Source organism: Trichosurus vulpecula, chromosome 2, assembly GCF_011100635.1.
Source record: "Trichosurus vulpecula isolate mTriVul1 chromosome 2, mTriVul1.pri, whole genome shotgun sequence".
Lineage (NCBI taxonomy): Eukaryota > Metazoa > Chordata > Mammalia > Diprotodontia > Phalangeridae > Trichosurus > Trichosurus vulpecula.
In genome coordinates this window covers 13,050,672-13,076,161 of record NC_050574.1, presented here as the reverse complement: position 1 = coordinate 13,076,161, position 25,490 = coordinate 13,050,672, and the positions used below count along the sequence as shown (strand labels likewise).

The window sequence follows — 25,490 nt, the reverse complement described above, 5'->3', positions numbered from 1 at the left end:
TGAGTAGCTAAATTGAGAGTGTGGTTGTTAGTCATCTATCAGTAAGGTCTCCAGTGGAGTACTACAAAGATCTGTGTTTGGTTTGGTCCTGTTTAACACTTTTATCAATGACCTGGCCAAAGGCAATTCATTAAACTTGTAGATGACAAAGCTGGAAAGTAAAACTAACACTATGTGTGAGAGAGTCAGGACTTAAAAGGCTCTTAACAGGCTTAAGCCCTGGGATGAATTTAAAAGATAAAACTGATTAGGGATAAATATAAAACCTTGCACTTGGATTAAAAAAAAACCCAGCTCTACAAGTATTTTTAATATGAGGAAGGCATGGTTAGAAATTAGCTGTTCTGAAAAAGATCTGGGGTTATGGGTGAACCACAAGTTCAATCTGAGTCAGCAGTATAATGTGGAAGCTTTTAAAAAGTGCTAAAACAATACTGGGCTACATTAAGAGGAATATGACTTAAAGAAATAAGAAAACAATCAATCCACTGTACTCTGTCATTATAAGATCCCATATAGTATATTGTATTGAGTCCTGGGCATCATGGTTTAAGGACACTCATCAGTTGGAGAGTGTCCAAAGGAGAGCAAGCAGGATGGTGAAGGGCCCTGGGTCCATGTCAGTTGAAGGGATTGAGCATGTTTAATCTGGAGAAGATAAGGAAAGGGACCAATTACTGTCTTTAAACTTTTGATGGGCTGTCCCATGGAAAAGGGATTAGACTCATTCTGTTTCATCCCAGAAAGGAAAGGTAGAGACAATGGGTGGAAACTGCATAGAGTCAAATTTAAGCTTATAATTTAGGAAAACTTCTTAACAATCATAGCTATCTAAAAGTGGAATAGACTATCTAATGAGGTGGTAGATTACCCCTCCTTGGAAGTCAAGTCAGAATGGGTAACTACTTTGTCAGGTATGTCACAATGAGATTTTTTTCTTTAATATGTGGGTTGGAGCAGATAGAAATGGAAGTAACTTCAAACTTTCAAAATGCTGTGATTATGTAAAAGATTCCCCACACTTATGTGTGAGGTAAGTAAAATGTGAAGACTTCACAGGGAAGATACGTATAAATATATATCTATATCTATACTAAGAAATGTTTAAAAATCAAGAAATAGGGAACTGGAAAATTTTGAGGCTGTGAGAGTCTGATTACTCAGCCTCTGGGGTAGTTTCTTTTTTTTTCTCCTGAAGCCTTTTGTTCTTTCTTCTGGTTCTGGTTTAAAGATTTGCTCAGTAAGGATAGGGTCACTGTGACCTGCTTTCCTTTACTGTAAAAGAATGGAGAGGGTCTCCCCCTCCCCTTATTCTATTCTTCTTCTTCAGATTTATAGATGTCATCTCAGTTGTAATCATTAACTAAGGGAATGGGAATTGGAGTTTCTGTGCCTTGATTTCCCGGTTCTTTGTCTAGTTTTTTGTGCTCAGATTGTAAGCCCGCCTCCCAGCCAATGATGAGAAGGGTCAGAGGTGGGCAGGAATTTCTTGTGCTAGGTATAATTATTGGCACTTTGCCCCTTGTACTTTGCCTCCCTTGCTGGCTCTGTTCTGTGCTGGCAGAGGATGCCCTATTCTCGCGAGAACTGAATAAAATTCAATTTCTGTTCCCACATTGAGATGGCTCCTTATTAGTATTATTTGGTGAGGGTCAAATATCCCACACAGTTATGACATTCACATAGTTTCTTTGATCCAGCATGAGTTCTCTCAGATTTAGTAAGTTGCTTATGGCAGATAAAGAATTCTCTACATCCATTGTTCAAGAGGTATTTCTCCAGTATGAATTCTCTGATACAGCATATCACAAAAACTATAGATGAAGGCTTTCCCTCACTCATTGCCTTAAAAGTATTTCTTTACTCAACTATCAATTCTCTTTATGTTCAATAAGATATCTACTTCATGAAAGGAAATGTCCTCATTATAACATTTGAAATTTCTCTCTCCAGGATGAGTCTCTTGTCCTCACAGTTTTCCACTCTTTAAGTATACCTAAAAATATTCAGTCTACTGAGTTTCTCCTGTAGAATTAAAATTTATAACTTTGAAGGTTATTCCATAGATTATATACTTAAAGATTTCTTTGCTGTAATATAAATATCCAAGTTCAGAAAACTGTGTTAGATAATATTTCCTGTATTTGTCACATTCAAAAGATTTCTATCCAATATGGATTTTCTCATGTCGAGTAAGTTGAGAACTCTGCCTGAAGGATTTCCCACATCGATGACATTCAAAGGGTTTCTCTCCAGTATGAATTATCTGATGTACAGTAAGGTGGGAATTTTGCCTGAAGGCTTTTCCACATTGATTACATTCAAAAGGTTTCTTTGCTCCAGTATGAATTCTCTTGTGTTCAGTAAGCTGTCCCTTCCAGGTAAAGGATTCCCCACAATCATTACATTCAAAAGGTTTCTCTCCAGTGTGGATTCTCTTATGTAGAGTTAGGGATTTGTTCCAGCTAAATGATTTCCCACAATCATTACATACAAAGAGCTTCTCTCCACTATGAATTTTCTGATGTACAGTGAGGTAAAAACTGCAGCTAAAGGCTTTGCCACAGTCAGGACATTCAAAGGGTTTCTCTCCAGTATGAATTCTTTTATGTGTGGTAAGCTGACCACTACGGCTAAAGGCTTTCCCACAGTCATGACATTGAAAAGGTTTCTCTCCTGTATGCACTCTCTTATGTTCAGTAAGGGATCCACTCCAGCTAAAGGATTTCCCACATTCAAGACATTTAAAGGGTTTTTCTCCAGCATGCATTTTCTTATGTGCACTAAGCATCCAACTATGGCTGAAGGATTTTCCACATTCAAGACATACAAAGGGTTTTTCTCCAGTATGAACTCTCTTATGTAGAGTAAGCTGCCCACTACGGCAGAATGTTTTCCCACATTCATTACATTCAAAGGGTTTCTCTCCAGTATGAATTCTCTGGTGCTCAGTAAGGGACCTACTCTGCGTAAAGAATTTGTGACATTTCTGACATTCAAATGGTTTCTCTCCAGTATGAATTCTCTGATGTACACTAAGGTTAGAACTTCGACTAAATGCTTTCCCACACTGATTACATTCAAAAGGTTTCTCTCCAGTATGAATTTTTTTATGTGTACTTAGCCGCCCACTATCACTGAAAGATTTCTCACATTGGTGACATTTAAAGGGTTTCTCTCCAGTATGAATTCTTTGATGTACAGTAAGGTGAGAACTTCGGTTGAAAGTTTTTCCACACTGATTACATTCAAAATATTTCTTTTCAATATGAATTCTCTTATGTTCAGTAAGTTGCTCACTACTGAAGAAGCATTTCTGACATTCATGGCATTTAAAGGGTTTTGATCCAGTATGAACTCTCTGATGCACAGTAAGGTAAGAACTTCTGCTAAATGCTTTTCCACACTGACTACATTCAAAGGGTTTCTTACCAGTATGAATTCTTTTATGTGTATTAAGCTGCCCTCTCTGGCTGAAGTATTTCCCACATTCATGACATTCAAAGGGTTTCTCTCCACTATGAATTCTCTTATGAGAACTAAGCTGCTCACTACGGATGAAGCATTTCCCACATTCATGGCATTCAAAGGGTTTCTTTCCAGAATGAATTTTCTCATGTCGAGTAAGTTGAGAAATTTGGCTGAAGGCTCTCCCACACTGATTACATTCAAAGGGTTTCTCTCCAGCATGAATTTTCTTGTGTTCAATAAACTGTTCACTAAGGTTAAAGAATTTCCCACACTGGTGACATTCAAAGGGTTTCTCTCCACTATGAATTACCTGATGTACAGTTAGATGAGAACTTTGCCTAAAGGTTTTTCCACATTGATTACATTCAAAGGGTTGCTCTCCAGTATGAATTCTCTTATGGACAGTAAGATAGCTCTTCCACCTAAAGGATTTCCCACATTGATTACATTCAAAGGGTTTCTCTCCTGTATGAATTCTCTGATGACTTCTATGGGATTTTCTATTGCTGAAAAATTTCCCACACTCACTACATTTATACACTTTTTCTTTACTATGCTCTTTATTAGAGTGAATAATGTCTGAAGGATAACTGAATGACTTGCTGCATATATTACAATTGCAAAGATTATTCTTGCAAAAGACTCTATCACATTCACCTAGGTCTGAAAACTGTTTTAAGTTCTTTTTGTATGTACTATGCTTCTGAAGATTTTTTCTGGTGTGAACTCCCTCTTGTGGAACAAGGATTGACCCTAGACTGAAACAACTTTCAAAGATATTGTTAGAAGAAATTTCTCTGTGGATAGTTGTCTCTTGACTGGCTTGTCCGTCCTGATTGCAATTCTTTTGGTCTACTCTGACATCATGTTCACAAGATTCTCCCATTTTGCATTCCCAGGAACCATCAGTCTGAACTCTTTCCTTAGATGACTCTTCTGGTGAAACAGATGGATTTACAGTTGACTCTGCTGTTTCATACCTGGCCATCTGACTAAGGAACTCTGAAAGAAAGGAAAAAAGTGTCAATTTCCAATGTACTCTGTGCTGGTTAGGAAGAATCTGCTTTACAATGTAAATTCTAGATCTTGTTTCCCCTCCTAAAGAAAATGATCAACAATTTGGAAAGGACAGAATAAATATTTAAAGATGTAATTCAATATTACCCAAAATATGTTAAGATAAAAAACAAAAACCAAGAATCTCCTTGTTTTTTTTAAATATGTTTAAGTAACTAGGACTAAGTGAATTACATTCCAGGACACACTCAAAGTACCTCTAGATGACAGAGGAACTTTATTAACAGGTCTTAAAAAATTATTAAATTTACAAAAGTTTAATTCTGGAAACCATAGACTGATTCCCAGGGGAATCATCTGTGATCTTTAATGATTAGAATCATGAAGAGACATCACATCTGTAATGGCAAATTCTTGGTTCCTAAAAGCTTGTATGGAAAAATTAAGAAAGCAGAACTTCAGAGTACATGAGTTTGAGCTGAGTGTGTCTGGATTCCTAACACACAAAAACAGGTTAAAGTCTACCAAGATATCCTTACAGACATGATGGAGGAATATCAGTAAGAAATGGGTTATGACCAATGGATCTGTAGTCATTTCAAACACCTCATCCAGTCTAATGTCAACATGATTGGAGGTTTCTTATGTTGTGCCTCAGATCTCTATATTTGGCCTTTTCAACATCTCAACATAAGGTAATCATACATTGTGGCCACTAAAACCTTAGCAGCAGGTCTATTGTTCAGCTTCCAGATAGGAATTGTGTCACTGCGAGCTCTACTAGTCAAACCACATTTGGATTTTTGAATCTAGATTTAAGAACCACATTAAAAAGGGACATTGATAAACTAGTCTATTCAGGAATTATACCAGTCAGTCAATAACCATTTATTAAGTGCTTACCCAGACATCATTAAGCACTGGGGCATCAAGATAAGGCAAAAATATTCCCCAATCACAAGAGCCTTACATTCTCATGGGGAAGATAACAAAGAAATAGGGAGATGGAAGGTTTGAAGTTTACCTTAGGAAGCAAAACTCTAACAACTCGGGAGCGGGGCTGGGTGGAAGGGAGAGAATGAGAAAAGTCTCTTACAGAAGGTGAAACTTGAGCTGAGACTTGAAGGAAGCCAGGAGAAAGAAGAGAGAGAGGGAGAGCACTCCAGGTGTGAGAGATAGCCAGGGAAAAGGTAGGACACAGAAGGAGCGCCATGTTCAAGGAAAAGCAAATAGGGCAGGATGACTTGGTTTTAGAGTACAGAAAGGGGAACAGAACATAAGATGACTAAAAAGATGAGAAAAAGTCAGTTTGGGAAGAGTTTTAAATGCCAGAGGACTTTATATTTGATCCTGGAAGTAACAGGGAGGCACTAGAGTTTATTCATTGGGAGTGTGGAGAGAGAGGTGACACAATCAGATCTATGCTTTAGGAAGATCATTTTGGCAGTTGTGTGAAGAGCTGATCGTAGTGGAAGACACAAGAGGAAAGGAAGCCAATTAACAGCTCATTACAATAGTCTCTCAAGTGTTTCATAACGGCCCAACTAGAATTGTGGCTATGAGTGAAGAAAAGAGGACAGAGAGGAGACATGTTGTGAAGTTAGATAGAAATGACAAATTTCACAACAGACTAGATATTTAGGGTGTGTGTGTGGAGTAGAAGATGACATCAAAGCAGAAAACCTGGGTGACTGGGAGGATGAATGCACACTGCACAGAAGAAGAGGTGTTGAGAAATATAATGAGTTATGTTTTAAATATGTTGAGTTTGAGATGCCTAAGGAACTTCCAGTTCAAAATGCCCAAGAAGTTGGTAATATGGGACTGAAGCTCAGGAGAAAGACCAGGGCTGGATAAACAGATATGAAATTCATCTGCATAGAAATGATCATGTAAGCCTATTAGAACTGATGAGATCACCAAAGTGAGCGAGTATAGAGAGCAAAGAGGGTCCAAGACAGAGCTCTGGGGTATGCTCATGGTGAGTAGATGTGACACGGATGAAGAGCTTGGAAAAGAGACTAAAGAGTGGCCATATGGGAATGAGAAGAACCAAGAGTACATGAGGTCATGAAAATCCAGAGAGGAGGGAGTACTGAGGAAGAATAGATGATCAACAAGACTGAATGTTACAGAGAAGTCAGGAAGGATGGGGACCGAAAGAAGGGACCAGTGCAATGGGCTATCCCCTTCTAATGTTCATGGACACTGTTGTTGTTTAATCATATTCCAGTTGTGTCCAACTCTTCATGACCCCAATTTCAGGTTCTCTTGGCAAAGATACTGGAGTGGTTTGCCTTTTCCTTTTCTAGCTCATTTAACAGATGAGGAAACTGAGACAAAAAGGGTTAAGTGACTTTTTCAGGATCATAGAGCTAGTAAGTGTCTGAGGCCAAAGTTGAACCCACAAACATGAGTTTCTCTGACTCTAGGCCTGGCACTCTTTCCACTGCGACACCTGCCTACCCCATTCCTGAACACCGTATCTTGATTATTGTAGTCCAAGACTATTTAACTTTCTTTGCAGCCATTTTGCACTACTGTCAGATGGATTTCTACAATGTTCACTCAAGTTTCCACATCTTTTCTATACCTTCCATATTTTGAGCTTATTAGGCTGAATTTTTTAAAAGTACAAACATAAGACTTTATCTTTAAATCTATTAAATTTATTCTTCTTTGGACATTATTGTGGTACAGGATGTAAGGCCATCAGGAGACTGGGGCCATACTCATGATACCATATACCATAATAATCTCAAAGTAGAAAAGGGACCTAGAGGCAAAAGAGTATATAAAAAAACCAGCAAAGGAGATACCTCCCAGACCCAGAGTTTGGGGAGAATTACTAGCCAAAAGAAAGAGAAAAGATGAACAAAGGCAAAAAAGACAAGAGTGATTATGTAAGATTAAACAGCTTTTTTGTGAACATTGATACATCCAGAATAAGGAAGGAAGTGATGTATAGGGGGGCGGGAAATCTCTATAAGATATCCCTATAAAATTCTCATAGCAAAGATTTACAGAGAATTGATATAAGTATTAGTCCAATAGTTATTCCCCAATAGATAAGTTGTCAAAGGATATGTAAAGACATTTCAGAAACAGAAATACAAATGAACAACCATATGGAAAAAAAATGTTAGAAGTCACTAAGAAGAGAAATTCAAATAAAAAACAACTCTAGGGTTTCACCCCACATCTACTCAATTAAGGATACATTAACAGTTCTTCAATGTCATCAATGTATGCATTCATTCCAAAGATGAGGATCAGTAAGCTAGACAGTGATAAGAGGAGAGGAACCAGGATGGCAAAGAGCCTGGAGTTCACGACATATGAGGGTTGGCTGAAAGAACTGGACATGTTTATCTGGGGGAAGATAAGACTCAGTGATAACATAATAGCTGTTTTCAAGTATCCAAAGGAGTGTTATATGGAGAAGGAATTAGATTTACTCATTGAGCCCCAGAGGGTAGAATTAGAAGTAAGGGGTAGTATTGCAAAGAGATTTGGACTTGATGGCAGGAAAAACTCCTAACAATGAGAACTGTCCAGAAATGGAATGGGATGCCTGCAAAACTGGTGGGTCACTCCTCCTTGAAGGTCTTCAAACAAAAGTTGGACAACCAGGTATTACATATGTTCCAGTAGGATCTCCCTTTTGGGGCAGCCAGGATGGCACAGTGCATAGTGCTGGGCCTAGGGCTGACTTCTTAGTTGGGTCTTTACTAGTTTTGCTTTCTGGTACCAAGTAGAATAATTCTAATTTTTTTCCTACATGACAGGTTTTCAAGAACTTGACAGTTTTTGTGTCCCTCCTGAATCTTCTCTTCTCCAGTTAATTCAACTGATCTTAATATGGCATGAGCTCCTAGTTGTGACTTTTGTTCTAATAAAATTGTGAGTTCCTTGAGGTAGCCAGGTGGTACAATGGATAGAGCACTAGGCCTGGAGTCAGGAAGGCCTGAATTCAAATCTGGCCTGAGACATTTACAAGCTATGTGACCCTTGGTAAGTCACTTTACCTGTTTGCCTCAGTTTCTTCATCTGTAAAACAAGGGTAGTAATGGCCTCTACTTCACAGGGTTGTTGTGGGGATCAAATAAAATGACAACTGTAAAGTACTTAGCACAGTGCCTGGTACATAATAAGCACTATATAAATATTAGTTATTGTTTTGTGTATGGATTGGACTAGATGACCACTGAGGTCCTATCTAACTAATATTTGGTGATTTTTTTAACCTATTCAGACCTGCCCTTCCTGAAGGACTGTCATTCAGATGTTCACATAAATTCACCTCAGCAGGTCCATTCAACATGCTAAAGGTTGTCTTCACATTCTCTTGATATTATGATAGTACCAAATGAACATGTGATACATCTGTTAATTATCTTTAGTCTTCACTGAAGCCCCTCTATTTTTTCCAGTGACTTATTTCTCTAATAACATCCTTTATACTTTTCAGCTATATACTTCCTATTTGTCACATGCCATTACTTGTCATGTGTAATTTGATACAAGAACTCCTTTATCAAGATCAAATCAGAGAAGCAGAATCGTTTTGCCATTATGACTACGGGTCAGATTACCACATATACCATGTGTACTCAAGAATTACCATTTGGTTTGGAGGAGATGGATGCCAATGAAATCAGTGTCAGGAAACCAACAACAAATTTCTATCAAAAACTAAAACAAGATAACAAACTTTTCCTGAAAAAGTTTGGAATTCAGAGAATAGTAAAGAAATGTGAAATAGAAATTAAAGGGACACTTGATAACCAGATAAAAAATTTGAACATGAGATATTTCACCTCAAGCAATTTGGAAATGAGGTAAAGGCACATATTTATAAGAAATCAATATGTTCTTACAGTAGGTATAACGACAAAAACAAACCATCACCTTGATACAAAGAACCATTAATACAGGTTCAAAGGAAAGGGCCAAAGAATTGTTGAAGCTCAGCTTGCTTCAATCCAGAGAGCTCCCCAAAAAGGTGTTGTATTGATAAGAGCAAATATGCTTTATAGAAACCCAAGAACTCTGCCCAGGCTTGAAAAGAACACCAGCCTGGACAAATAGGGAGTGAATCCAGAGATAAACCTTTCCTGTCTAAAATCCCACTTGTAGACAACCCTGGGAGAAAAGAAAATCCATAAAGTTTATAAAAACCAATAGCTTATGCTACCAACAAGTTTAGGTACAGATGTAGAAAGGTCAGTTGGTCACATAAAACTAGAATTATCCAACCTATAACTAAATTATGATGTGGCAAGAGATGTGGCTACTCACTTAACCAGATGCCATCATGAAACTTCCACCACTGCTCATCTCTTCCATAGATACCTGTCACTATTTCAATAATCATACCTATCCGCTAGTTATTCCAGTACTCTAGGATAGTTCACCACAGCCAGGAATCTTTAAGTGTAATTCTGTAACTCTTGAGACATTCTCCTTTGGTTAATGCTGCAATTTACCTTCACACCTAGAGGCCTTGCAATTGTACAACAAACCTAGATCCAAAAATCCCAATTCCAGAAGGCCAGATCTTCTTCACAAGTGTAGGATGGAGGAAAGAACGCTAGCTAGAACACAGTTCTAGGTGGGTGAAGGATAGTTCAGTGGACTAAAAACCCAAAATGAGTCGAGTGTAACATGGCAACCAAAAGATAACACTATCCTACTACCCAACATGCTGTCCTGAGTAAAGGAAACTGTTGGTAGTCCCTCTTACCCTGCCCTAGTTAGACTACATGTGAGGTAGGGAGCCACATTTGAAGAAAGGCATTGCCAATATGTTCAGAAGTAGATGACCAGGATGGTACAGGGACTAGAGGATTATGGTATATGAAGCTAAACTCAAGGAATTAGGGATTTATTACCCAGAAAAGAGAAGAATTAGCTGCTGCATGATGATCATCTTCAAATATTGAAAAGGCTAATAGGTGGAAGAGGGAATGGACTTATTGAGTATACCCTGAATGTGCACGGGGGGGATAAAAGAAATCACTTTGCATCATGAGGAATTGCAAAAAATTGAAGGAAATATAAATGTTCAATAATTGGGGGAACAGAAAAACAATAGGGGTGGCACATCAATGTAACAGAATGCTACCCTGCAATTATTAAGGCCAAATGTAAAGAATACAGAGAAATCTGGAAAGTGAAAAACTATCAGAAATAGTGAATACTAATTACAATCATACGAAAAGGACTAGAAAAGGAATCCTGAAGGGGATAGGGAAAGAGAGTGGAAAATGTAATACTTTAAACGTGCAGTTGTTTCTATTGATGTTCAATGTCGTTTTATTAAAACATTTAATTTTTTTTAACGGTTGAAACTTGTTCTCTAAGGCTCTGAAGGGGGAAAGCAAGAACAATCCAAGGAAATTGCAGATGGGAATATTTTAGCCTGATATAAGAAAGAACTATTCAACAAACTGAACCATTCTGACAGTACAATTGTCACTTATACAGTAATGGATTTTCCATTATAACAAGGCTTCAAATGAAGACTGGACTGCTACTTATGAGACGTTATAAAACTGGACAGCTGCTCTCTTAAAACCCTTCCAGCTTTGCCATTATGAGATTTGGAGGAGAAAAAAAAAAGACCTTGTAAACTGCAAAAGGTTTTATACATGTAGGCTATATTTGCTTCACAAATCAAAGATCACTGTAAAAAAAATCATTTTCACAAAGTGAAGTGAAAAGAACTGGGAGATCATTGTGCAGAGCAAAAGCAATATTGTAAAGATGATCAATGATGAAGAACTTGGCTACTCTGATCAATATAATGATGTGAGACAATTCCAAACAACTCCTGATGAAAAAAATGCTCTCCACCTTCAGAGAGAGAAATGATCAACTCTGAGTACAAATTGAAGCATAATTTTCCTTTTTTTTCTTTTCTTGCTTTTTTGTGATATGGCCAATATGGAGATATTTTTGCATGATTTCACATGTATAATTCATTGATATTATCTTGCTTGCCTTCTCAGGGGGTGAGGGAAGGGTAGAGAGAATTTGGAACTCAAAATTTAAAAAGAAAAAATGCTTCAAATAAATAAATAATAATTTTTTTAAAAGCATCTTCAGCAATTGTCCTAAAAGAGGCCACACTGCAGAATCTTAAAATGGGAAAGAGATGAGCATGGGTGGTGTGCTTTTGGCAATAAGGAATGGTAACAAATCTGAAGGTAAATGAAATAACAAAAGGGGGTAATATATGTGTGTGTGTCAGAAACATACATAAATGAAAGGATGAGAGGAAAATGTGAAGAGAGACTAAGCAGGGTTCAAGAGAAGCAGGAAAACTTGAGGAGGCAAGACACAAGGGAGTCCAGAGTAGAAATAGAAGACTTTGGGTAAGATGGTAGAAGCACAACTTTGTTTCAGACACATAGCAAGATTAGTAAGTAAGGTCTAAGCCAGGAAAGTGAGAAGAGCAGGAGATCCGGATCACAATTTTTTAACTTAATAGCTTGGGGACCTTGGGAGAGATTCATATTACCTCTCTGGTCCTTAGGCTTCAAGGATATAAAACTTGGGAGTAGGACTAGATGATACCTGAGGCCCGCTATAGACCTAACAATGTAATTGTTAGTAATTTCAAAGCTAACAAGGCTGTATGTGAGGAAGCTCATAGAGGGACAGAGGCAAGGTTTTTTCTTGGGCCAGGGAAACTTTGAAGAAGACTTCTGAAGGATGACTTAGAATGACTCCTTGATCCAGTGACAATGGCCTCCTGGTTGTTCCTCAAACAAAACACTCCATCTCTTTTTTTTCCCCTCCCCACCCCCACCATTGTATAGCATTTTATTTTTTCCAATTATACGTAAAGATAGTTTTCAACATTCACTTTTATAAGATTTTGAGCAAATCTGATATAGGCTATGCATATACAATCATATTAAACATATTTCTACATTAGTCATGTTGTGAAGGAAGAATCAGAACAAAAGGGAAAAACCATGACAAAGAAAAAACAAAAAAAAAAAGGGAGGAAATAATATGCTTCAATCTGCATTCAGACTCCATAGTTCTTTCTCTAAATATGATTAGCATTTTCCATCATAAGTCTTTTAAATTGTCTTAGATCAGTGTATTGCTGAGAAGAGCTAAGTCTATCAAAGTTAATCACCACACAATGTTGCTGTTACTATGTACAATGTTCTCCTTGTTCTGCTCACTTCACTAAGCATCAGTTCATGTAAGTCTTTTCTGGTTTTCCTGAAATCCATCTGCTCATCATTTCTTATGGAACAAAAGTATTCCATTACATTCACATACCACAATTTGTTCAGCCATTACCTAATTGATGGGTATCCCCTCAATTTCCAATTCTTTGCTACCATAAAAAGAGCTCCTATAAATATTTTTATACATGCCAGTCCTTTCCCCTTTTTTATGATATCTTTGGGATACAGACTTAGTAGTGGTATTGCTGGATCAAAGGGTATGCACAGTTTTATAGCTCTTTGGGCATAGTTCCAATCTGCTCTCTAGAATGGTTGGATCAGTTCACAACTCCAACAATGCATTAGTGTTCCAAATTTCCCACATCTCCAACATTTATCATTTTCCTTTTTTGTCATATTAGCCAATCTGATAGGTGTGAGGTGATACCTCAGAGTTGTTTTAATTTGCATTTCTATGATCAACAGTGATTTAAAGTACATTTTCATATGACTATAAATAGCTTTAATTTCTTCATCTGACAACTGCCTCTTCATATCCTTTAACCATTTATCAACTGGGGAATGACTTGTATTCTTATAGATTTGACTCAGTTCTCCATATATTTTAGAAATCAGGCCTTTATCAGAAACAGTGGCAGTAAAAACTATTTCCAGCTTTCTGCTTTCTTTCTAATCTTGGTTGCACTGGCTTTGTTTATACAAAAACTTTTTTATTTTAATGTAATCAAAATTATTCACTTTATATTTCATAACACTCTCTATCTCTTGTTTGGTTATAAATTCTTCCCTTCTCCATAGATCTGACAGGTAAACTACTCCTTGCTCTCCCAATTTGCTTATGGTATCACTCTTTATGTCTAAATCATGTACCCATTTTGACCTTCTCTTGGCATGTGGTATAAAATGTTGGTCTATGGCATATACCACAGAGTGACCACAGAGTCACTCTATGCCTAGTTTCTGTCATATTCATTTCCACTTTTACCATTTTTTGTCAAATAGTTCTCATCCCAGAAGCTGGAGTCTTTGGATTTATCAAACCGTAGATTACTATAGTCGTTTACTACTGTGTCTTATGTACCTAACCTATTGCACTGATCCACCACTGAATTTCTTAGCAAGTACCAAATAATTTTGATGATTGCTTCTTTATAATATCATTTTAGATCTGGTACAGGTAGGCCACCTTCCTTTGCATTTTCTTTTCATTAATTCCCTTGATATTCTCAATGTTTTGTTCTTCCAGATGAATTGCTATTATTTTTTTCTAGCTCTACAAAATTATTTTTGATAGTTTGGTATGACACTGAATAAGTAAATTAATTTAGGTAGAACTGCCATTCGTATTATATTAGCTTGGCCTACCCATGAGCAACTGACATTTTTCCAATTATTTAGATCTGACTTTATTTGTGTGAAAAGTGTTTTTTAATTGTGTTCTTATAGTTCCTGGGTTTGTCTTGGCAGGTAGACTACAAAATATTTTATATTGTCTACAATTATATTAAATGAATCTTTCTATCTCTTGCTGCTAGGCTTTTTGGTAATATATAGAAATGTCGATGATTTATGTGGATTTATTTTATATTCTGCAACTCTGCTAAAGTTGTTAGTTATTTCAAGTAGTTTTTCAGTTGATTCTCTAGAATTCTCTAAGTATACCATCATATCATGTGCAAAGAGTGGTAGCTTTGTTTCCTCACTGCCTATTCTAATTCCTTCAATTTCATTTTCTTCTCTTATTGCTTAAGCTAACATTTCTAATACAATATTGAATAACAGTGGTGATAATGGACATCCTTGTTTCATCATCCCTTATCTTACTGGGGAAGTTTCTAGCTTATCCCCATTACATATGATGCTTGCTAATAGTTTTAGATAGATGTTACTTATTTCCATTTATTCCTATGCCCTCTAGTGTTTTTACTAGGAATAAGTACTGTATTTTGTCAAAAGCTTTTTCTACATCTATTGAGATAATCATATAATTTCTGTTAGTTTTGCTACTGACATGGTCAATTATGCTGATAGTCCTAATATTGAACCAGCCCTGCATTTCTGGTATAAAACCCACCTGGTTGGGGGTGGAGCCAAGATGGCAGCTGGAAAGCAGGGACTAGCGTGACCTCCCTGCCGAGTCCCTCCAAAAACCTAAACAAAATGGCTCGAAACCAATTCTAGAACTGCAGAACCCACAAAACAGCAGAGGGAAGCAGGGCTCCAGCCCAGGACAGCCTGGATGGTCTCTGGGTGAGGTATATCCCACACGGAGCTGGGAACGGAGTGGAGCAGAGCCCAGCCTGAACGGCGAGGACCAACCAGACCAGGAGCTGGGCAGAGTGGGCCTTAGCGCCCTGAATCAGTGAGCTGCGGCAGTTACCAGACTTCTCAACCCACAAACACCAAAGACAGCGGAGAAGGTTAGTGGGAAAAGCTGCAGGAGTGGAAGGACTTCCAGTTCGGCTTCTAGCCCCGGGGGCAGCGGAGGTGGGGCAGCTACAGCTGTTGTTGCTTCCGGCCCCAGGCCCACCTGGTGGGAGGAATTAAGTGGCGGATCAGGGCAGGAGGGCACAGCCTGCTGAAGATCTAAGCCCAGTCTGGGTTGGGGGTTCTTGGGGAAGGAGCAGTGCTGGAGTGGCAGAGCTGGTGCATCCCCCCCAGGCTTGGAACATAGTTCTCTTAACTCTACAAACAGAACATAGAACTCTTTAGTCTACAAGCAGTCATACCCCACTGAAAAACTCAAGGGTCAAGTTAGTTGGTTGGGAATATGGCCAGGCAGCGAAAATGCACCCAGATTCAGTCTCAGACTTTGCATTCTTTCTTTGGTGACAAAGACCAAAACATACAGACAGAAGTTAACAAGGTCAAAGAGCCTACAACAGAAACCTCCAAGAAAAACATGAACTGGTCCCAGGCCATGGAAGAGCTCAAAAAGGATCTGGAAAAGCAAGTTAGAGAAGTAGAGGAAAAATTGGGAAGAGAGATGAGAAGGATGCGAGAAAACCATGAAAAACAAGTCAATGACTTGCTAAAGGAGACCCAAAAAAATACTGAAAAATACACTGAAGAAAACAATACCTTAAAAAATAGACTAACTCAAATGGCAAAAGAGCTCCAAAAAGCCAATGCCTTGAAAGGCAGAATTAGCCAAATGGAAAAGGAGGTCCAAAAGACCACTGAAGAAAATACTACTTTAAAAATTAGATTGGAGCAAGTGGAAGCTAGTGACTTTATGAGAAATCAAGATATTATAAAACAGAACCAAAGGAATGAAAAAATGGAAGACAATGTCAAATATCTCATTGGAAAAACCACTGACCTGGAAAATAGATCCAGGAGAGATAATTTAAAAATTATTGGACTACCTGAAAGCCATGATCAAAAAAAGAGCCTAGATATCATCTTTCAAGAAATTATCAAGGAGAACTGCCCTGATATTCTAGAGCCACAGGGCAAAAACAAATTGAAAGAATCCATTGATCACCTCCTCAAATAGATCCCAAAAAGAAATCTCCTAGGAATATTGTTGCTAAATTCCAGAGCTCCCAGATCAAGGAGAAAATACTGCAAGCAGCCAGAAAGAAACAATTTGAGTACTGTGGAAACCCAATCAGAGTAACCCAAGATCTGGCAGCTTCTACATTAAGAGATCGAAGGGCTTGGAATATGATATTCCGGAGGTCAATGGAGCTAGGATTAAAACCAAGAATCACCTACCCAGCAAAACTGGGTATCATGCTCCAAGGCAAAATATGGATTTTTAATAAAATAGAGGACTGTCAAGCTTTCTCAGTAAAAAGACCAGAACTGAATAGAAAATTTGACTTTCAAACACAATCAAGAGAAGCATGAAAAGGTAATCAAGAAAAAGAACAATAAAAAGAAATTGCAAGGGACTTACTAAAGTTGAACTGTTTTGTTTACATTCCTATATGGAAAGGTAACATGTATGATTCATGAGACCTCAGTATTAGGGTAGCTGAAGGGAATATGCATATATGTATATATGTTTATGTATATATATAAGTAAATGTGTATGTATGTATATATCTATGTGTATATATATATGTATATATATATATATATAGAGAGAGAGAGAGAGAGAGAGAGAGAGAGAGAGAGAGAGAAAGAGAAAGAGAGAGAGAGAGAGAGCAGACACAGGGTAAGTTGAACATGAAGGGAAGATATCTAAAAGAAATAAAATCAAATTGAGGGATGAGAGAGGAACATACTGAGAGAGGGAGATAGGGAGAGATAGAATGGGGTGGATTATCTCGCATAAAGGTGGCAAGAGGAAGCAGTTCTGTGGGAGGAGGGGAGAGGGCAGGTGAGGGGGTAATGAGTGAATGTTGCTCTCATCAGATTTGGCCTGAGGAGGGAATACCATACATACCCAATTGGGTATCTTACCCCACAGGAAAAAAGAGGGAAGAAGATAAAAAAAGTGGGGGGGGATGATGGAGGGGAGGGCAGATGGGGGTGGAGGTAATCAAAAACCAACACTTTCAAAAGGGGACAGGGTCAAGGGAGAAAACTCAATAAAGGGGGAGGGGTTGGGAAGGCGCAAAATATAGTTAGTCTTTCACAACATGAGTATCGTGGAAGGGTTATACATAATGATACACATGTGGTCTATGTTGAATTGTTTGACTTCTTGGGGAGGGTGGGTGGGAAGGGAGAAGGGGGTAGAATTTGGAACTCAAAGTTTTTAAAAACAGACGTTCAAAAACAAAAATAAAGGAAAGACAGCTTTTTAAAAAAAAATATAAAAAAAAACCCACCTGGTTGGGGGTGGAGCCAAGATGGCAGCTGAAAAGCAGGGACTTGCTTAAGCTCTCCCCCAGGTCACTCCAAACGCCTGTAAAAAGTGGCTTTGAACAAAGTTTAGAGATGCAGAACCCACAAGATAGTAGAGGGAATCAGGGCTCCAGCCCAGGAAAGCCTTGATGGTCACTGGGAAGGGTCTATCCCATGGAGCTGGTAGCAGAGCAGAGCACAGCCCAGCAGGGGCCACGCCAGGACCAACCAGACCAGAAGCCGGATGGAACAGGTGGTAAGGCCCTGAATCATTGAGCTGTGGCAGTTACCAGACTTCTCAACTCACAAATGCCAAAGACAACAGAGCAGGTTAGTGGGAAAAACTGTTAGAGTAAAAGGAGTGCACAGTGGGCCCTAGCCTGGGGGCGCAGAAGTGGTGCAGTTCTAGGGCTGCTTTCAGAGCTACAGCTGCGGTTGCTTCCAGCCCCAAGCCCACACAGTGAGAGGAATTAAGTGGCAGATCAGAGCAGGAGTGCAGAGCCTGCTTAGATCTGAGTCACAGTTTGGTTGGCAGTTCTTGGGGGAGGAGGAACGCTGGTGTGGCAGAGCTTGCTGTGTAGAAATAGCTCTGAAAACAACAGCGCAGCCCCTCAAGCTTGGGACAAAGTATTCTACAAGCAGTCATACCCTGAAAAAAAAGCTTCCACATCAAAGAATCGAAAACCCACCTCGTCATAGTATATTATCCTGGCAAAAAATTGCTGTAATCACTTTGCTAATTTTTTTATTTAAAATTTTTGAATCAATATTCACTAGGGAAACTGGTCTATAATTTTCTGTTTTGGCTCTTCCAGGTTTAGTAAGTATTAGCACCACATTTGTATCATAAAAAGAATTTGTTAGGACTCCACCTATTTTTCAACATAGTTTATATAGTATTGGAATTAATTGTTCTTTAAATGTTTGGTAGAATTCACTTGTAAATCCATCTGGCCCAGGAGATTTTTCTTAGGGAGTTCATTGATGGCTTGTTCAATTTCTTTTTCTGAAATGGAGTTATTTAAGTATTTTATTTCCTCTTCTATTAATCTGGGCAATTTCTGTTTTTGTAAATATTCATCCGTTTCACTTATATTGTCAGATTTATTGGCATACAGTTGAGCAAAATAGCTCCTAATTATTGTTTTACTTTCCTCTTCATTACTGGCGAATTCACCCTTTTCATTTTTGATATGGGTAATTTGGTTTTCTTCTTTCTTTTTTTTAATCAAGTTAGCCAAAAGTTTGTCTATTTTATTGGGTTTTTTCCCATAAAATCAGCTCTTAGTTTTATTGAGTAGTTCAGTAGTTTTCTTAATTTTGATTTTATTACTCTTTCCTTTGATTTTCAGAATTTCTAACTGAGTATTTATTTGGGGATTTTTATTTGTTCTTTTTCTAGCTTTTTTAGTCGCATGCCCAATTCACTGATCTCCTCTTTCTCCATTTTATTCATGTAAGCTTTTAGAGATACAAAATTTCCCCTAAGAACTGCTTTGGCTCTATCTATGTTTTGGTATGTTGTTTCATTATTGTCATTCTCTTTGATGAAATTGTTTGTTTCTATGATTTGTTGTTTGACCCATTCATCAGTTTCCAATAAATTGTTAGTCTATCTTTCCATGGCCCTTTATTAAATGTAATTTTTATTGCATTGTGATCTGAAAAGGGTGTATTTAGTATTTCTGTCTTTCTGCATTGGGCTGTGAGGTTTTCATACCCTAATACATGGTCAGTTTTTGTGTAGATACCATGTACCACTGACAAAAAGGTATATTCCTTTCTGTTCCCCATTCAGTTTTCTCCAGAGGCCTATCATATCTAATTTTACTAAAATTCTATTCACCTTCTTATCTTCTTTCTTGTTTATTTTATGGTTAGATTAATCTCGTTTTGAGAGGTAGAGGATGAGGTCCCCTACTAGTACAGTTTTGCTATCTATTTCTTCCTGTAACTCACTTAACTTCTCCTCTAAGAATGTGGATGTTATACCACTCGGTGGATATATGTTTAATATTGATATTACTTCGTTGTTCAATGGGTGCAGTGCTCCTTAAACTGTGGGTCGCGACTTTGCAACCCATAGTTTATGAAGCACTGAAGAGGTTACGAGTGGAAAAAGTTTAAGAAGCCCTGACTATAGTACTTTTTAGCAAGATGTAGTTTCCTTCCTCATATTTTAATTAGATCTACTTTTGCTTTTGCTTTGTCTGAGATCAGGATTGCTACCCCTGCTTCTCTGTGACTTTAGCTGAAGCATAAGATATTCTGCTCCAGCCTTTTACCTTTACTCTGTGTGTATCTACTTCGAATGTGTTTTTCATAAACAACATATTATAGGATTCTGGTTTTTAATCTATTCTGCTATCCATTTCTGTTTTATGGGAGAGTTCATCCCATTCACATTCAGTTATGATCAATAACTGTGTCTTTCTTTTGATTCCATTTTTCTCTCTTTTATGCTTTTCTATTTCCTTTCACCCTTTCCCTCCTCACCAGTGTTTTGCTCTACCTCCCTTAATCTGCACCCCCTTCTTTAGCCTCCCCTCTTTTCTTTCCCCTTTCTCCTCCTACTTCCCTATATGGTAAGATAGATTTTGATACCCAACTGAGTGTGTATGTTATTCCCTCTTAGGGCCAAATCCAATGAGAGAAAGCTTCAAACAATACTCACCTACCCTCCTTCTTTCCCTCTAGGATTTGTGCCTCTTCATGTGATGTAATTTACCCTATTCTTCCTTCCCTAGCACAATCCTTTTTTTAAACCCTTAATTTTTTTTATATCATCACATCAAAGTCAACTTATATCCACATCCTCTGCCTATGTATTCCTCCTCTAACTGCCCTAACCAAGATACAGTTCTCAAGAGTTATAAATATCATCCTCCCATGTATGGATGTAAACAGTTTACCCTTATTGAATAACGTGGTTTTTTTTTTCTTTCCTGTTTACTATTTTATGCTTCTCTTGGGTCTTGTATTTAAAGATCAAATTTTCTGTTCAGCTCTGGTCTTTTCATCAGGAGTGACTTAAAGTCCCTTATTTCATTGAATATCCATCTATTTTCCTAAAAATTATGTTCAATTTTTCTGGGTAGTTGATTCTTGGTTGTGATCCCAGCTCCTGTGCCTCCCAGAACATCATATTCTAAGCCCCCTAACCCTTTAGTGTAGGAGTTGCTAAGTCCTGTGTAATTCTGACTGTGACTCCTAGATATTTGAATTGTTTCTTTCTAGCTGGTTGTAGTAGGTTCTACTTGACCTGATAATTCTGGAATTTTGCTACAATATTCCTTGGAGTTTTCATTTTGGGATGTCTTTCAGGAGGTGATCGGTGGAGTCTTCCAATGACTATTTTACCCTCTGGTTCTAGAATATCAGGGTAGTTTTCCTTGATAATTTCTTGAAAGATGCTGTCCAGGCTCTTTTTTTTTTAACATGGCTTTCAGGTAGTCCAATAGTTCTTAAATTATCTCTCCTGGATCTATTTTCCATGTCAGTTGTTTTTCCAATGATGAATTTTACATTTTCTTCTATTTTTTCATTCTTTTGATTTTGTTTGATTGATTCTTGCTGTGTCATAGAGTCATTAGCTTCCACTTGCCCAATTCTACTTTTTAAGTAGAATTTTCTTCAGTTAGCTTTTATACCTCCTTTTCCATTTGGCCAATGGTATTTTTTAAAAAATTGTTTTCTTCTTTTTAATTAATTACTTAATTTTTAGTTTTAGTTTACAACATTCAGTTCCTCAAGTATTTGAGTTTCAAATTTTCTCCCTCTCCCCCTCCTCCCCTTTCCCCATTAATTAATATATATGTTGTCTTCCCCATTACATTGTGACCTCCTTGAAGACAGATTACCTTTTGCCTCTCTTAGTATCCCTAGAGCTTAGCATAGCATGGCGCACAGTAGGCGTTCAATAAATGTGGACTAACTGATGCAATACTAAACAAGGACTGTCCCCCAAAAATGAACAGCTAAGCTGTGACTCCCATCCTCCTGTTTTTCACTCACTCACCTGGAGAGGTGTCACTGGAGTCTTTTCTCTCCAACATCCATGGTGATTCTCCTCTTTCCAACTGGAAGATCACATCTGGTTTGGACACTTGAAGCCCTGTTCATGGAGAGAGATGTAAAAAAAGTACACAGGACAGTTATCTCAGAATTCAAACCCAGCCACTTCTGAGAGCCCTCTATTCAAATTCCACCTAACACTTCTTAGCTATATGACTTCATGCAAATCACTTAATCTCTTTGGGACTCAATTTCCTCACTTGGAAAATAAGGATAAAAGTACCTGCAGGACTTACCCCACAGGATGGCTGTGAGGACCAAATGGGATAATTAACACTTTCCAAACTTTAGGATTTCACAAAAATGTCTGTTGGCATAACCATTACTATTTTTCCATATGAAGGAAAAGGCATACTAAGAAGACCCAGTGGGCCACACATAGAAAGGACCTTTGTAGTATTATCTGCGTATGTTAGCTATGACTGTTTCCCTACCCCCATTCCAACCCCTCTTAATTCTAGTGTCTCAACTCTGTTAATTATTTCCTATTTATCCTGTAGATGGTCTGTCTGTTCATATGTGTTTAAAAATTGTTTCCTCCATTAGACTGTAAGCTCCTTGAGAGCAGGGACTGTCTTTTGCCTCTTTTTGTATCCCCAGCACTTAGCACAGTGCCTGGCACATAGTAGGTGCTTCATAAATGTCTGCTGACTGACGGCCCATGCCTAGAATGCCCTCCTTCCTCAGCCCTACATCTTAAAATCCCTGGCTCCCTTCAGCTCAATTCAAATGCTACCTTTGCTAGGAGGCCTATCTACATTCCCACAGCAGCTGAAACCTTCCCCGCTAAGGTTATCTTTCATCTTCTCTCTATGAATCTTGTCTATATCTAGTTATCTGCATGCTTTCTACCATCTTAGAAGAGAAGCTCCCTGAGGGCAGGGACTATTTTGGTCTTTCTAAACACAGCCTTTAGCTGGGACAAGACCCATCCCAAGGCCATCATGTAATTAGTGTTCATGTGTTACAGAGTAGAGAGGGTCTCCAAAGGAAAATGTGCTCACAGGACCTGATCTGAGAAGAGGGACGAGGGAGAGGAAAGGTAATAAGCAGTTCTACAGAACATACTCTGGCCTGAGCGCCATACAAACATGGACTCCTATGATCCTCACAACCCTGGGGGGCAGGCACTCTCATTACCATCCCCATTTGGGATGAGAATCTTTCGTATTTTCAGTTATCTGCCTTGGTCACTTGGGGGAAAATACTTGAAGCTGGTGAAAGAGGGGGGAAAGTGAAGACTGGGACAGCACCTTGAAGCTGCCAGTTTCTAGTAATATGAAGCAAAAGCCTTTCACCAGGAAACAAAGAACAGAAACACCCTTTCTCTTGATCCTAGAAGGATTCAGGAATCTAGATTACATAGTACATTAAATAGATTCTTAGATTTCACAGAACATCAGAGTTAGCAGAGTACTTCAGAAAACACCCAGGGGCTCTAGAAATTGAGACAATAAAGACTGACACATGTGAGTGCACACACCTCCTCCCGAACCCTAGGAGTGGGGTGGAATTCTTAATTACAGAGAAAAGTTGTCCTTACCCAGGGAGAACAGGTTCCTATAATTGTCCAGCATCACTTCCTTGAATAAGTCCCTCTGAGCAGGACCCAGGTGCCCCCACTCTTCCCTGGTGAAGTCCACTGCCACATCCTTGAAAGTCAATGTTTCCTGAAACATCCAAAATAGCAGAAATAACCTCTTATAAAGACATCATCAGGGAAAATGGAAAGTTAGTCCACTTTAGAAGGAATGGCTCTCACAACATTCAGGACTCTCATTATTCCTAATCAAATACCTCAAAAAAGCCTACTATGTTCCAAAATTTGTACTGGATTGATTTACGCCAAAGGTAGTTTTGTTTCATCATCCACTGTTAAGAGGACATTCTGGCTACCCAAGAAGCTGGCCTAAAACAAGTCATATCTTCTTGTACCCATGTGCTCTTAACCTTGTGTCTTGACACTCACCTCTAATGAAGTCATTTGGCTCCACTCAATCCGGACAGATGTGCCCTATGAGGGAGGAGCTTAAAAGGAGGAAGTGCAACATAGATAAGTCCCCCTTTCTCATAAAAACCCTGAAAAGGACCTGAGAGAGGCCAACGATAAAGAAAACTGAAAATAAATGGAAGGTCCTCCATGCAGCCCAAACTGCACAAGATAGTCACAAGCAAGCAGAAGCAGGCAGAGAGTTCTCATGCAGCACGAGTCAGGTAACACGCACGTCAGGAGAGTTGAGAAGATGAATTGCACCAGGGAAGCCAGGATAAATGTAGGCAATCAGCCCAGAAGAGAACAAAGGTCTGATAGTCAAGATATATATGGAATTGATACAAATATGTAATAACAAAGGATATGTCTCTTCTAGGGAATGAATGAAATAAAATGCATTTATTAAGTACTTACTGTGTTCCAAGCACTGTGCTAAATGCTGGGGATGTAAATAGAAACAGCAAGACGGTCTCTGCTCTCGAGGAGCTCTCACTCTGATTAGGGGAAACGAGTAAAAGAAAGTTCCATCACAGGGCGAATGGCCAGGCCCGGCAGTCCTAAGAGTTCATTAGCAGGCGAATGGCAAGGCCCAGCAGTCCTTGAAGGCTATGAATAGGAAGTTCTCAAGGGAAGAGATTCAAGCTATCAATAATATTTCTTAAATGCTCCAAGTAAATAATAATAGAAGAAATGAGAATTAAAATAACTGACATTCTCCTTCATACCCTTGAGAGTGACAAGGACGATAAAAGCAGACAGTGACACAAGTTGAGGGGCTGCGCATAGATACGCACACTGATGCACTTTGGTCAAGCCATACGGAAAGAAATCGTATCCCATGACTCACTAAGCTACGCACGTCACCTGACTCATCAATGCCTCCCCTGATGGAATGGGGTGGAGGCGAGGACCGCCTAGCACTCTCCCCTTACTACCTTTTTACTTGCCAACCTTTTCTCCCGACTCTGGGCTTCCCAGAATCCAACTGGGGTGCCTGATGTTTTAATAGCAACTAAGGTGGGACTTTTTGCTGTTGACCTTTAATGATTCTGGTCTTTGTCCCCACAGGACCTGGGAACACCTGTACTGTCTACTCGTGAGGCTGCCATGGGAACAGCCACTCAAGTGGGGTGTTTTTGTATTTCTCAGCACTGAGACAATTGGGAGTCATTGATTTGTATCTGATGTGATATTGGGGGTGGGGAACTTTTCCACACCCAGCCCGGGTGAGGTGAGGGCCCTGAGGGCCCTGAACAGGATATATAAATGCAGAGGTTGGCATTTTCTCTCGGAACTCTGTGCCACAGCAGGAGTGGCGTGTGACTCTGGGCCAGCTGTTGTAATGAGCTCCCTGGCTGAACACCCAGATGTTGATAACTACAAACTGTATTTGGCCTGTAATTCAGGGTGCTGGTTTTTTCCCCTGAACTAAGTAAATGATATTTGTATGCTGGATTAAAGTAAGACTGTTAACCCCTTAATGTTGCTTTTCTTAGTAAAGCAGTCAAAAGGACCTGGGCTTGCAGCATTCTGCGAGCTGGTTGTTGTTGGTTTTACACCCCGACAGCAGCTGCTAGCCAGATTGTTGAAACAGATGTTGGTATGACTCAGATTAAATAGGAGCCATCAATTCTACTTCCAGTGAGAAGAAGGACCATCGGGCCTTGCCATCAGCCTTGTCTCTATGTCCCCCAGAACAATGGCACTGTCATCTGATCAAATGATGACCTAAGGACCCCTGGGCCTTGCCATTTGCCTGCTGGTAAGGCCCTAACACTTGCAGGCCTTGCTACCTACTCTGCAATGGAGCTTTCTTTTACTTGTCTATCCCAATCACAGTAAGAGCTTCTTGAGAGCAGAGACTGCCTCACTTTTTCTTTTTGAATCCCCAGCACTTAGCATAGTGTTGGGAACCTAGGAAG

The 25,490-nt window shown here is 38.9% G+C and overlaps 1 protein-coding gene and 1 long non-coding RNA gene across 2 annotated transcripts in view; both read right to left on the bottom strand.

Moving 5' to 3' along the window:
• Nucleotides 1-25,490, bottom strand: part of LOC118836255 (zinc finger protein 420-like) — a 67,882-nt gene that overhangs the window by 13,571 nt on the left and 28,821 nt on the right. The window contains exon 6 of the mRNA XM_036743589.1: nucleotides 2,339-3,959. Within this exon, the coding sequence (XP_036599484.1) occupies nucleotides 2,339-3,959 (1,621 nt within the window). The remainder of the gene's footprint in view (nucleotides 1-2,338; nucleotides 3,960-25,490) is intronic.
• Nucleotides 4,008-23,188, bottom strand: LOC118839802. Its single transcript, XR_005009640.1, has 3 exons — nucleotides 23,119-23,188; nucleotides 21,520-21,615; nucleotides 4,008-4,473 (listed from the first exon to the last, which is right to left on the bottom strand). It is a non-coding gene; the product is annotated as an uncharacterized LOC118839802 (long non-coding RNA).